We start from the raw sequence: 13,753 nt of genomic DNA, 5'->3' as shown, positions 1-13,753 counted from the left end.
TCAACAATGCATAATAAGTGTCGCAACACTAAGTCCTGTTGAGAATATTTTTTTCGTATCGTATGATATTCATGAAATTGGTAAAAACCCATCACTTACAGGCTTTCGGCTCAGTATTAGGAAGCGCATAACCGGTATCTGGTAGGAGCTGGGGAGGGGTTAATTTTCAATGAAGCCTCGATTCTCCCTCCAGAGTTTTCTGTTCGCAACTGCTTCAATAATTTGCAACTCTCCCGTGAAGATAATTCGCCAGCTATTATCGCCACGGCTCACTTACACACTCTGATAACAAGTTGTCATTACCAATAATGATTAAATGGGCTACGTGAACTCTTGGATTATTTAGTGAATAGTTTTGCTTCTACAATTCCCTATTCTTTTGTGGGACTCCGCGACAATATGAACCCCCTCATCGTCAAGTAAGAATTCCCAGGCTTCGCTTTCTTAGTACAAATTTTTGTTTGCTCTTCGGCAGAAGTTTAATCCTTTTTTTTTTCCCCAGGGAGAAGTCAAGTGCCACAAATCTGGTCGTTTATCATTTGCATTGGTGCTGCAAGCAACGGAACAGGAAATTTTTTTTGCAATTACCAGAAACTTCCCATTGAGAAATTTAATTTTTCGCGGGCGACTTCGTAACTTAATTCTTGTTTACCCAAAAGGCCACATATTGCACTCGCCCTTGCTTTAATCTTCTGGAGAGATCAGTACGATGGAGACAAAGATTGTTCAAAAACTCAGCTTGTACGGTAGTGAAGCAACACCTGTGTGAGTGCTTATATCATCTCGCTGGTGGAAAGAACGGTCTAGAAAAAAAAATGAGCTCAGTTAGTAGAATTTTTCTACGGGTGTTCGGAAATAAACGCAATTTTGTCCAGATTGCCTTGCATTAGCGACAACAGCGCTTTTAAGTTGCCCTTTCTTGCAACTTTCGCGGTTAGAAACACGCCATCTTGGATATGACGTCAGTTATTACGTAGAAACTAGTGTATGGATACTATCCAAAAGATAGCGGTGCCGCGGCACATTCTGTTGATAGTGACATAATTTACGCAGTGATTCATCTACCTGTGTGTTCCAAGACTTACATTGAGAAAAATATCTCTGAAGTTATTTTCTGCGAGAGAGAAAGAATACTAAAAATCGATAAAATGTCTCACGCGGGTTTCCCAAACCTCAAAAACGTACAGACGACGATGACGTGGTGGCAAGAATTTCTGCTGCAGTGTGCAATGCACTTAGAAATTCTCAGCAACAGGTACGTCTCAAGGCAGATCGCTGGCGGTGTGTTGTCTTCCGAAATGTTGAAATGTCTTGTTGTTGTTGTTATTTCCTAGTTCAAAAATAGAAAGAAGTCCAAAATTCCTATTTACAAGTCTCAAGAGACCACGGCACAATAAAAAGAGTTTTTTTCTTTGTCTACAGCAGTCCAGGGTGTACCAAATATAAATTACGGGTACAATCTAGCATCAAACTCCTTCAAACTCATTGTTTACTATTCTGAAAGGATAGAAACTGTTCCGGAAGACTTCCTTCTATTTTTGAACTAGGAAATAACAACGACAAGACATTTCAACATTTCGGAAGACAACACACCGCTAGCGATCTGCCTTGAGACGTACCTGTTGCTGAGAATTTCTAAGTGCATTGCACACTGCAGCAGAAATTCTTGCCGCCACGTCATCGTTGGAAGCCATGTTGAGAGAGATCGACGTTGAGTGTTGGTCCCGGCCGGGGCTCGAACCCTCGACCTCCCGCACAACAGTCCAGTGTTCTATTCAGTGAGCTGACTGGGAGGCGGTTAACTCATCGTTGCAAATGAGCGGGAAATGAGCGGGAAAACAGGCCACGTGGTTGTTACGTCTCCATACCAAATTAGGTAAATAACCAATTTTGCACTAAATAACAAATTTTCCATGATTTTGGTTATTTAGCAAATAACCAATTTTCAGTTTTGGTTACTTACAAATAACCAATTTCCGGTTTTGGTTATTTCGCACATAACCAATTTTCAGTTTTGGTTATTTACAAATAACCAATTTTAAGTTTTGGTTATTTAGCAAATAACCAATTTTCAGTTTTGGTTATTTAGCAAATAACCACTTTGCAATTTTGGTTATTTGGCAAATAACCACATTGATGTTTAGGTTATTTGCTAAATAACCAATGTCTCGTTTTGGTTAATTATAAATAACCAAACTGCAATGTGGTTATTTACATATAACCATACTTGTTTTGTTTATATACAAATAACCACTCTAAATAATAATGAAATACATTTGGCGCCCCATACTTATGAGCCACCATATGGAACCGTGTGCAATGATGGGTGTCACGAAAACTCAGACCTCAGACCTCAGACCCCGAGAACTCAGACCCCGAAACTCAGACCCCTCGAAATTTATTTAAATTTCATTTACCAAGAGATAAACTCGACTCGTGATCAATTCTTAACATGTCGCGTATTTTTTTTTTTTTATGTTACACAATCAATCCACGAGTGTAGATTCATTTTGATTCAATGTGCTTTTCGCGTAATTTTTTGACACGCAGTGAACATGGTGAATGTATAGAACATTTTATGAATTATCAACCTCTTCCTTGGCTGCCAGTATTTAATTGAGTGCATTCTAATAGATGATTTAAGGGATATAAATGAGGATTAAAGTTCGAAATGTCGCCTGGATGAATAAATATTAACGGACACTCTCGTAAGTGGACAGCTCTACTTACAGCTACCTAGGCAAACCCCGCTTTATTAAACTCCCATACAAACTCTGTATTTTCCCATTCTTGTGAGCGGACACTTTTTTCGGCACTTTTTACGGCCACTTTTTTCGCCCCTCAAGGGTGTCCGCTTAAATAAGAGAGCTTCGACTGTACACGAGTAGAGTACAGGACAAAGAGGTTTAATAATACAAATTTACCCATGCCGAAAACCATTGCTGCGGCCGATCGATCGCTCGATGGATCCATCGTCTAAGTTCTTAAGTTGAATGACTCTCGTATAAAGCAAGAGGTAAGGTTTGAAGCTTTATAAAGAAACGAGTAACGAAAATAAAATTCAGGTTCGCCAGAAATTTCAACATTAGTTCTAATTTTTTACTGACTTAACTAGCTCTGTTGACGCGAGTCACTGCGTGTGTTGAAAACCATACAATGCACTTATTTTTTAGCCTGCGAACTGACAGACGGATGTCCGGCTTTTGTTTCACGCCGCCTTGAAACAAAACCCAGACATCCGTCTGTGTTCACAGGCTAGTTTATCTCCTCCTCTTGATCAAAATATCTCATAGTAGTTAAACGACCCAAATGTGCGATAATGCCAAAATCTGACCGAGGAAAAACCTGCGTGAAAATCATTTTTTACTTTACACGTTTCATTTCTAACGTGTGTTGTCATTGGCTATTTGTATACGATGGGGTGCTCTGACGTCATAAAAATGACCTTGCACATGACCTTGACAATGACCTTCCCCTTCGGGGAAGGAACAGAATGCGTGACACGAGTGACCCTGGACCGTCTGAGAATCGGGCTACCCATTTACTTAGGAAGCAAAAAGTTGAGTATGATTGTGTTACCATCACGCGATACAAACAATAGTGCACAGTGTGAATTTGGCGCGAAATTCAGGGAAGACGACGGGCTTGCACAACGCACGACGTTTTGTTGTACTTCGGGTCGAGAACATGTCTCAACAGTTTAAAATTCCCGTTTTTCGAGATCGCAATGCTATAAGCATTAGAGGAGTACCGGTTTTTTATGTTAGTAAACTTAGGGTGAAAGATAAATATGTCGCTCTATTCTATCCATCTTGTTATTTTGTAACACCTGTTATTTTCTAACACCTCGAACAAAGACACTTTCGAAACACTTCAGACTCGAAAGTCTAAATGGACTCCCCCAGAGGGCCAATTCGCATCATTAGACTTTTTTTATCAAAAAATGCCGCCACGATATCAACAAACTCAATTTCAAACGTACTACCAAATTTTCTAATCTCTCTTCTGAAGAGTGGTCGGCTCTAAAAAGTCTTAGAAAACGCAAAGACATAGTTATCAAAGTGGCCGATAAGGGCGGCTCAGTCGTTGTTTGGCGCACCGACCTCTACCAAAAAGAAGCTTTGCGGCAACTTTCTGACACCTCTTTTTATCAAAAGATCGACAAAGACCTCACTGCCAGCAATCAAAACTCCGTCAAGAATACGATCAACCAACTCATAACTAAACAAGAATTGCCGGCCACAGCAAAAAATCTCATTATAACCACTCCTAGAACTTCTCGTATTTACTTTTTACCTAAAATTCACAAACCTAACAACCCGGGTCGGCCCATCGTCTCGGCTTGCAGTTGCCCTACCGAACTTATCTCCAGCTATCTAGACAAAATTATGGCTCCCATCGTCAAAACTTTACCATCATATATTAAAGACAGCCAACACGCTCTTCAAATTTTTCGAGACTTTAATTTCCTTGGCCAAAACAAACTTCTTTTCACCATGGATATTACGTCTCTTTACACTGTCATTCAAAATGGCGAAGGCCTTCTGGCCCTTAAACATTTTTTTGATCAACGTACTGTTAAGGAACCTAAATCTGAAACACTACTACGCTTAGCCGAACTAATGCTCACACTCAATTGTTTTTCATTCGGAAACAACTTCTTCAAACAAACCAATGGTGCAGCCATGGGCACCAAAATGGGACCTAGCTATGCCAATCTTTTTGTAGGTTTTGTCGAACATCAATTTTTCAGCCAATACAACGGGTCCAAACCTGAACTCTACGGTCGCTACATCAACGACTGTATCGGCGCTACCTCCTCTAGCAGAGAGGAGCTCACTAAATTCATAACCGCAGTCAATTCTTTTCACCCGGCTCTGAAATATACTTGGGAAATTTCTGACAATTCTTTATCCTTTTTAGACGTCAAAGTTTCAATTGAAGGTAACGGTTTATGCACTAGTGTGTATTACAAACCTACAGACTCGCATAATTACCTGTTATATTCGTCTTCGCATCCATCTCTCGTTAAGAATTCCATTCCTTTTTCTCAGTTTCTAAGACTTCGTCGTTTATGTAGTGATGACTCTGATTTCCACCACAAATCAGAGTCAATGTGCCAGTTCTTCGATAAACGTGGTTACCCTGTTTCCGTCGTTCAAGCGGGTTACCACCGCGCTCAACTTATTGATCGACATTCAGCACTACAAACGTCGCATAAGGAAGATTCCGACCGCATTCCATTCACTCTTACGTTTCACCCTCACAACCACTCAGTTAAATCCATCATTCTTAAAAACTTTAAATTACTTCAAAACGATCCAGAGACAAACACTATCTTTTCGCAGCCTCCGCTCATTTCATTCAAACGCGACAAAAACATAGGCAATTTTTTGGTCAGAAGTTCTTTTCAGACTAATGACCAACCAGGCACTTTTAAATGCGCTCGTGCACGATGCAAAACGTGTCCTTTCATTCGCAACACTGATAAAATATCGGGACCCAAACGATCCATTAAGATCACCGATCACTTCACGTGCACCTCCGCCAATGTAATCTATTGCATAGCTTGCACTTATTGCAAAAAGATATACATCGGTGAAACAGGCAGAAGACTAGGTGACCGATTCCGAGAACACCTTCGAGACGTGGAAAGGAATGACAAGGACACATCGAAACCAGTCGCTAGACATTTTAATATACCTAATCATTCTAAGCAACATATGGCAATCTGCGGTCTTTCCTTGCACTTAGGTGGCACGGAAAGCCGTAAAAATCTTGAACAAAAGCTCATCTTTCAAACCGGCAGTCTAAATCCCACAGGGATCAACGAACGCTTTTCATTCCACTCATTTATTCATGTTTTTCTCGTTGCCATGCTCCCACCAATAACGTAGCTCCATTTTCTGCCTTTAAAAGCACACACAACCCACAATTCCTCTATTCGCTCCGACGAAGGGCTAACGCTCGAAACGTCAGCTTTTGTAATCATTACGGTGGCCAATTTACCATTTCAACTTTGTTGATATATCCAAATTATTACGTTACTCCCACCGACGCAGCCCCAAACAGTTTCTTTCGAAACTATCAGCCTTTATTCATTGTTATTTTGTAGTTGCCAATGAAAAAAGTGAATTCTTTGGACGACTAAGTTACAGTTAATTGCATCTCCCGGCTAAGTCTACACTCGTGGGTTGATTGCATTACCATAATATCCGCGGCATTGCCAGGAGTAGAGTTTATCTCTTAAATTTTTTCTAGGGGTTTGAGTTTTCGGGGTCTGAGTTTCGGGGTCTGAGTTTTCGGGGTTTTAGTTTTCGGGGATTGAGTTTTCGGGCTCTGAGTTTTCGGGCTCTGAGGTCTGAGGTCTGAGTTTTTGGGGTCTAAGTTTTCGTAACACCCGCGCAATGATGCTTGAATATTTGTTTTTCGACTTCGCTCCCTTCGGCAGCTCAGAAATTGTTAGCAGTCTGGACCGACTTTTACAATAATTATATTCACATTAATGAGGCAATCGACCAATTTCCCCTTCAAGAAAAGATCGCCCTCGAAACGGCGACAGGGTTTGCACATTTGCATCACCTCGGGATCGTCCACCGTGATATAAAGCCTGCTTTGGCCTGCCTATAATTCCGTCTTTTAGGCTTTAGGGTAATTTTCCACCACTCCATCTTTTAGGAGTTGCCGCTAGCAAATGACTGGAAAAATGGGGTAAGATCCAAGGGAAATTGGGTTTTGTTCGAGTAAGCCCGAGTAATGGGTGCGGGGGGGTTTCGAGTTCACCGGGTTCGAGTTAGCGGGGTTCTACCGACAGGATCTATTCTCACCATGCAAATTGGACGAATGAGTGAAATAGCCTCTTTTTTGTACAGAAAGTTTATTTCTTTCGCTGATATGTAAGCCGTAAATTTCATAGTAGGATGGTGGTGTTTTGGACACCTGGTGGCGAAGAAATTCTTCAAATTCTTCTTGACTATGGTTGGCCATTTGTTTTCAAATCATTACAGGATATATGTGCGGTTTTTTCTCACGTATACTTGCAATCATTCCTGCTACACGATATACGTGCGTTTTTTTGCCACGGATACTTGCGTTTTATTCCCAAGTATATGAACATTTTCTTACAAACACGCATATATATGCGCACAAAAAAAAGCCCGTATACATGCCTTACAAACAAACGTTTGTAAGGCAAGTTTGGTTCGATTCTTACTCACTGCCTTCGCGGTAGTGGTGGTTGTTAGTTCCCCAACAACGGATTTGTTGGAATCCGTGGGCAGTCTGTTGAGAGACTGTGAACGTTACTTTCCAAATGCTGACCGAAACATGGCAGAAAACTTAATTGTACGACTTCAGGTTACGATCGATTCAGTTCTTGGATTTGTCTGATCGTACCTTAGAAGGCCATCCATTTCTTTCCACTGCTGCTACGAAAAGCGCATGCATTGTTTGTTGAACAACTGAAATAAACTATGAGCCTTGAAAAACCGTCAATCCCCCCATGGATCACAAACCTCCAACGGATGAGGCAATGCAGTCCATCAATGTGCCAAAGAGAATTGGGTCCTCTGACACTATAAACACGCCTTCCGATGGTCATTTAAACCATCTCAAACACCGACCAACAGGATCAATTCGAACCAAACTTGATCTAACACGCTGACGTTGGACAAAAAAATTTCTGCTACGCAGGTGTCCCAGCATCATGCTAATTCCCGAGTTTGGAAAGCCTCTCCTTATCTCTCTAATTAATTCATCTAACTCCGCATCTGAGATGGTGGTATAACGGTTAGAGAATGACTCAAGATTCTGAACTCTACGCCAAAGAGTGGTTCTAGAAACCAATAAAACTCCCGCTATTTGAGGCCAGGTAAATTGCATTATATTCCGGAGATACACCGACTGAGGTAAAGAAATTTCATACCGAGGTCGGCCGGCTCCTCCACTTCCAGGAGAAACTGTTGGGAACCCTCGGATAGGGTGAATAGACGTGCACGATGTAGCTACAATTGCTAGCAACTCCCACCTGCCTAATAAGGTCCGTAGCTGTAATATCAGGCTTTTAAGAACCCGAATTCTCTCAGTATTTCGTGCCTCACCTCGAGCCAAGGAATCGAGCAATCCAAGAACTGAATCGATCGTAACCTGAAGGCGAAAAATTAAGTTTTCTTCCATGTTTCGGTCAGCATTTGGAAAGTAAAGTTCACAGTCTCTCTACAGACAGTCCACGGATTCCAACAAATCCGTTGTTGGGAACTAACAACTACCACTACCGCGAAGACAATGAGTAAGAACCAAACCTTGATCGAAATTAAGACGACCATGGCGGCCATGCTTGATTCGAACTGAAGTTACTTTCCGGTTCTCCTATCGTACATGAAGTAGGTTTATTGCTAACGGTATAATTCGATACCTTTTATATGATGGCCCGCTATAACCCCATATACAAACGTTTGTTCGTAAGGCATACATATGGGCTTTTTTGTGCGCATATATATGCATGTTTGTAAGAAAATGGTTATATACTTGGGAATAAAACGCAAGTATCCGTGGCAAAAAAACGCTCGTATATCGTGTAGTAGGAATAATTGCAAGTATGCGTGGGAAAAAACCGCACATATATCGTGTCATGATTTTCAAACAAATGACCAACCATACTTGGCGGCCTCCTTCTGATAACTTTCTTATGTCTTCTCACGCCATGAGAAATTCCCACGCGCATGACCCCATGCAAACCTCTCTTCCTCTCACGCCAGTCTAAGTTTGGTCACGCGCGTTATCGTCGTGGGAATGAATAAGCCAAGCGCTTGACTGTCTTTATACAGAATTTGTGCAACATGCCCTGTCATTCGTTCCATGTCTTAGGATTTGGGGTCATTTTTCGGCGTTCCGGGTTTTAGGATTTGGGTTCATTTTCCGGCATTCCGGCATTCCGGCATTCCACCGTTCTGGCCTTTAGGGTCACCCGTTCATGATTCATTGATCAAGTGACTCCTTTCATTTCTCTAATTCGACTGTTCTCCATTCAGTAATCAAGATAGTGGACTGACCATACAATACTTGAGATTGGTTAATTTGCCTTTATTTAGGAAAGTAGATTAACAACACGATTGAGTACACCAGAGTTAATAGTTCTTTCTATTAACTCTGAGTACATAAAGGAAATGTCCCAACAGTAGTAACGCTATGTAACGCAAAACATTAAACACAACGATCGTGCACTCTGGTTAAAAGCTACAATGCATTCTGAAAAAAAGTGATGAGTTCGAGAATTCGCGTCCCCTCTATTCTTTTCCAATCCTGATTATGATACTGCTCGCTAGCTACGCTCGCTAGCAATGATATCGAACTAGAGAATCTAAACGATAGTAATGCTGCGGCACATTCTGTTGATAGTGACATCATTTACGCAGTGACTCATCTACCTGCGTGCTCCAAGACTTACATTGAGAAACATATATCTGAAGTTACTTTCTGCAGTAGAGAAAGAATATTAAAAACAGAGAAAAAAATGCGCGCACAGATGAAAAATATTGCCTTTTGTAACACAATCTCGTCCGTCTTTGCCAAACCTCAATAACATACGGTTGGGGAAATTACATCTTAAAAACCATTATTATTACATCTACAAGGAAAGTCAGTGAGAGATATATTGATGAAAGCTTAACTTTTAGAGCACAAAATTTAAAAGCGCTAGCGAATGGAAGGAGTCACACAGGCCTATCAACACCCCTTTTGCTTTTCCGGCCTACCGGCGTGTCAACTTACGCAAGGTAGTGTTTGTTGATCAAGTGACTCTTTTCATTGCTTTAATTCATTCATTTATTCATTTAATTAATGCAGTCCTTCACTCAGTGATCAAGATAGTAGCTTCACCATACAATACTCGTGATTAATTAATTAGCTTAGAAAAGTACACGATTAAGTACATGTAGGAAATGCCCCAAATTGTGGCGCAGTGCACTCTGGTTAAAAGCTTTAATGCGCTCTGGTTAAAAGCTGCAATGCATTCTGGTAAAAAGTCATGTATTACAGAATTTGCATCCCTTTTTCCAATCGATATCCTGATTATGATGCTGCTCGAGCTCGCTCGCTACGCTGCTCTACGCAGTAAAAATCGAAGCACATCCGGTCGAATTACACGTACGACTCCTCGGACGGTGTTTTTTGGCAACAGGGCAAACTTAACAACCTTCCTATCGATTCCTTGGAGAGTCATTTATTTGGTAATGCGCTTTGATATTTGAACTCCGTAGTGAGGCCAAATGGACTACCTGTCATTACAAAGTGATTTAGCCAAAATGGGTGGTAAAACGGAGCGTCTCTTCGATCGATGCAGCGGAATTGGGAAACTTTTGTCGCTCAAACGGGTAGGTATTAGCAAAGCGCTCTCGTGGGTGGAAATGTGAGGGAGATCAGTCGACTTTTGTGGAATTTATCGGCTTTCGAGTGACGACGGTTGGTGTTCGGGACCGGTTGAAGTGACCAGCTTTTGTCTTTCTTTTTACATTTTACAGGTAGCACCACGTGCACACGCCTCACAAAGAAAGGCAAGGGAGAAACAAAGAAAGGTAAGCCCCTCTCCCTATTTTTGACTGTCACTCACCCCCTTGGTGCAAATTTCTTTCTCTCCCCAGCCTTTCGCTGCCATTAAAATCAAAGATGGCGGCCACATTTTGAGCACATGCCCAAATTACGCTTGCCTTTAGGCTAGTTAATGAACTTTAAACTCCAAAAGCACAATCAGTACGCATGGGATGCTGGTGGATAATCAGAATTTTTCCATTGAATGAATAGAAGTAATGGAGTCGTTCTCAGTTCTACGGTATTCCCTGCTCGTCTTGGTTCTGCATCTTGTCCAAAAATTTGGCAAGTACCTTTTCTTAATTACACTAACCTTGGTGCTGTTTGAGAAGGGAAGGTTCTGTGAATTGGCGAGTCAGCCTATTTTCAACAGCTTCCGTTCGCAGCTCAAACTTCTTTCTGTGAACTGCCGCGCAGTTTGTGTGGTTGCATAATGCTCGCAAAACTCAATAGCAACATGCAAGGAAGAGTGACTTGGGTGCGGTTGACTATCACTGCAACTGTTTAAGTCCGCGTCAAGTGCGATGAATTTGTGAACGTAAGAAAATATAGAAATATGAGGTTGGTATTTTAAAGATTCCACCGAATTGCAAGCGTATGTTTGATTGTGGCGCCGAGGATAAAATTTTTTCAGCAATACTTTGATTGCTGCATTTGATCGATCAACTATCATTTGGCTGATATCGAAGCGTCAAATTAATTAAGACAACATGGAATATTGTGTCATCAGCACAGCTGCTTACTAGACTGATTGGAATTTCTAGGATTTTGATGATCAGTTCTTTCTGGATTGAACGTTGTGTTGGACGCAATTTTGCCAAAACACTCACTTAATACTTGGACTTTATTCCGTATTTACTTGAATTATGGTCTTTGCGTCCAGAAGTCTTTTCATCCAAAAGTCTTTTCATCCAAGTCTTTTCGTCCAAAAGTATTTTCACCTAAGTCTGTTCATTTACTTGTTAAGTTTTTTCTCGAAGCAAACAAATAACTTTTAAAACGCTAGATAAGGCTATAGGAAGATTGAACTTGCTGCGAGCCATTCATGTAGTGATGTTACACTTCATTGCCCTTTTACGCTCAATAGACACTTAACAACAGCAAGCCTAATATTCCCATTTCTTTTGCATGAAATAATTAAATGGCAAGCAAGTCTTTACTTTTGCCACTATTTGATAAAGTATACTGCATAACAACTTCATTCATTCTCTGTGTATTTATCGTAAAATTCATGACGTTGAATTCGTAAACGAAAATTGGTGACTAAAGGTATCGGTACCAAAATGGCAGCGGCTCTCAACAAGTTCTTCCTATAGATAAAAGTTATTAAAAAGTTATTAAAAAGTTATTAAAAGTAATTTTTTAGAACTTCTAAAAGTTATTTATTTGCTTTGAGAAAAGACTTCACAAGTAAACGAACAGACTTAGGTGAAAATACTTTTGAACGAAAAGACTTGGACGAAAATACTTTTGGACAAAAAGACTTGGACGAAAAGATCAGACACCATTTACTTTATCACTTTTGTGACAGGCATTTTGTGATATGTGACCACTTAAATTGCACTATTTTGCTGATTTCAAAATGAATTTTAAAAAAAGTTGTTTTATATGGAAATTTCATCAGGATCTATTAAATAAACAGAGCATTACATGGCCACTAGGGGATATAAATTTTATCTTCTTGCGCTTAAAGTATCTCTCACGAGTTCGCTTCGCTCACACATGAATGAGATACAGCACTTGATTGATTGATGGAAGTCTTTCATAAACCATAGGATAAAAGATACAAAGTCATATCTTCAATTACACGAAAAACTGTGTAATTGAAGATAACTTAAGATAAAATTTGTATCCCCACATGGCCGTGTAATATCTTCTACATAGTTTTTTATTAACTGGTTATTAACTCATTTTCGATGTGCGTTAGATGCCACCATCATATGGACTCTTCCCTCTCCACAACGTGGTCCACTTGCCATTGGAGACACCTCAACTCGAACAACAGTCAAAGAATTAGATGTCAGATCTCTAGAGTTGCGTTTGGAATGGGACTTCACCTTATCTGATGAATCACGTTCTCTTGTGTCTTGGAGAATAGGAAATACTATTATAGGGAACAAATATAAGTCTGGAGTTGTTACAATATTTCCTGCCTTTCAAGGACAATTTGACATCAGTGCCAGGGATCCTGCCACCTTGATAATCTACAACAAAACAGTTGCTGATGGAGCAAAATTCACATGCTCAGTGATCACTAATGTAAGGATTTGGGATGATACAATAAGTGTAGTCATATATGGTGAGTGTTGATCTTATAATTGTGTTTTATTTGAGATTTCTGCACTTACTAAAAACTCAAATTATAGCAGAAGAAAGTAGGAACACCGAGTATCCTGTCTTATTAATAGTTGGTGACACATTTATTATTGTGAAACTTGATTACTGTAAGAACTTGTGTACAAGCTGTACTCGTATACAAGCCACACCCCCAACTTTCAAGCAAGACTTAGGAAAAAAAAAGTGCAAAAAACTATATAACTCATGCATTAAAAAAAAGTTGGTAGTTTGTTCGCTGATGTTCATAATAAACTTGACGGAATCTGTTGTATATTTGCAGCAACATTAATAAGTTAATCACCTCAAAAAAAAGTTTGATTACCCCATGGACAAACACACTGTAAAAGTAGCGAAGGGCAACAAACCAATCAGCCATTTGCCTTGCAAGTTCTCTAAATGGTGTGGTATTTTCTTGCACATTAAGGAGAAATCGGTGATGAAGTGATAGGTCACAAATGACATTGTAAGCAGCAGTGCATTGGAATAGAGATTCCATGCCTGTTAGAATTTAACTGCTCTAACAGATTGCAAATGGAACGCTTGAAAGAACTACTGGCAAACAAGAGTAGTAAGTAAATAAGTGATGGAGGGATGTGACTAGTAATCTTTGTTGTGCACACTAAGAAATATAGAAAAAAAATTGAAAGTACAGTGAACTCAAGATAAAAGCATTTGATACTCTTAAGTTCCAAGCATGTTTATGATTTGAGTTATGTGCCATTTTTTTTTTCCTTTTTGCGTAATGATATTTGAGTCCTGTAATTTTCATCCAAGATACTGGTGAGGGGAATTGGTGTGACCCTCTGACTTGGGGACCCAAGATGAATTTACC

At 40.2% G+C, this 13,753-nt stretch overlaps 1 protein-coding gene and 1 pseudogene across 5 annotated transcripts in view; one reads left to right on the top strand and one right to left on the bottom strand.

The window, feature by feature from the left end:
- Window positions 1-7,368: 7,368 nt before the first annotated feature.
- LOC148726784 (uncharacterized) lies at window positions 7,369-8,722 on the bottom strand (annotated as a pseudogene).
- A 1,286-nt stretch (window positions 8,723-10,008) lies between these two features.
- The window catches only part of LOC111337285 (hemicentin-1), a 59,282-nt gene continuing 55,537 nt past the window's right edge, over window positions 10,009-13,753 (top strand). Inside the window, exons 1-3 of one of the 5 annotated variants that reach the window (XM_088727706.1) lie at window positions 10,009-10,374; window positions 10,522-10,571; window positions 12,512-12,883. In XM_088727706.1, the coding sequence (XP_088583832.1) occupies window positions 10,334-10,374; window positions 10,522-10,571; window positions 12,512-12,883 (463 nt within the window). In that variant the 5' untranslated portion in view covers window positions 10,009-10,333. Of the gene's footprint in view, window positions 10,375-10,521; window positions 10,572-10,599; window positions 10,870-12,511; window positions 12,884-13,753 lie in introns of those variants that run through there. The other 4 variants (XM_088727704.1, XM_088727708.1, XM_088727707.1 and 1 more) reach the window with 4 other exon arrangements.

Source organism: Stylophora pistillata, chromosome 7 (genome assembly GCF_964205215.1).
Source record: "Stylophora pistillata chromosome 7, jaStyPist1.2, whole genome shotgun sequence".
In the NCBI taxonomy this organism is placed as follows: Eukaryota; Metazoa; Cnidaria; class Anthozoa; order Scleractinia; family Pocilloporidae; genus Stylophora; species Stylophora pistillata.
The sequence above is the reverse complement of the archived record's forward strand: the minus strand, read 5'-3'. Positions and strand labels throughout refer to the sequence as shown.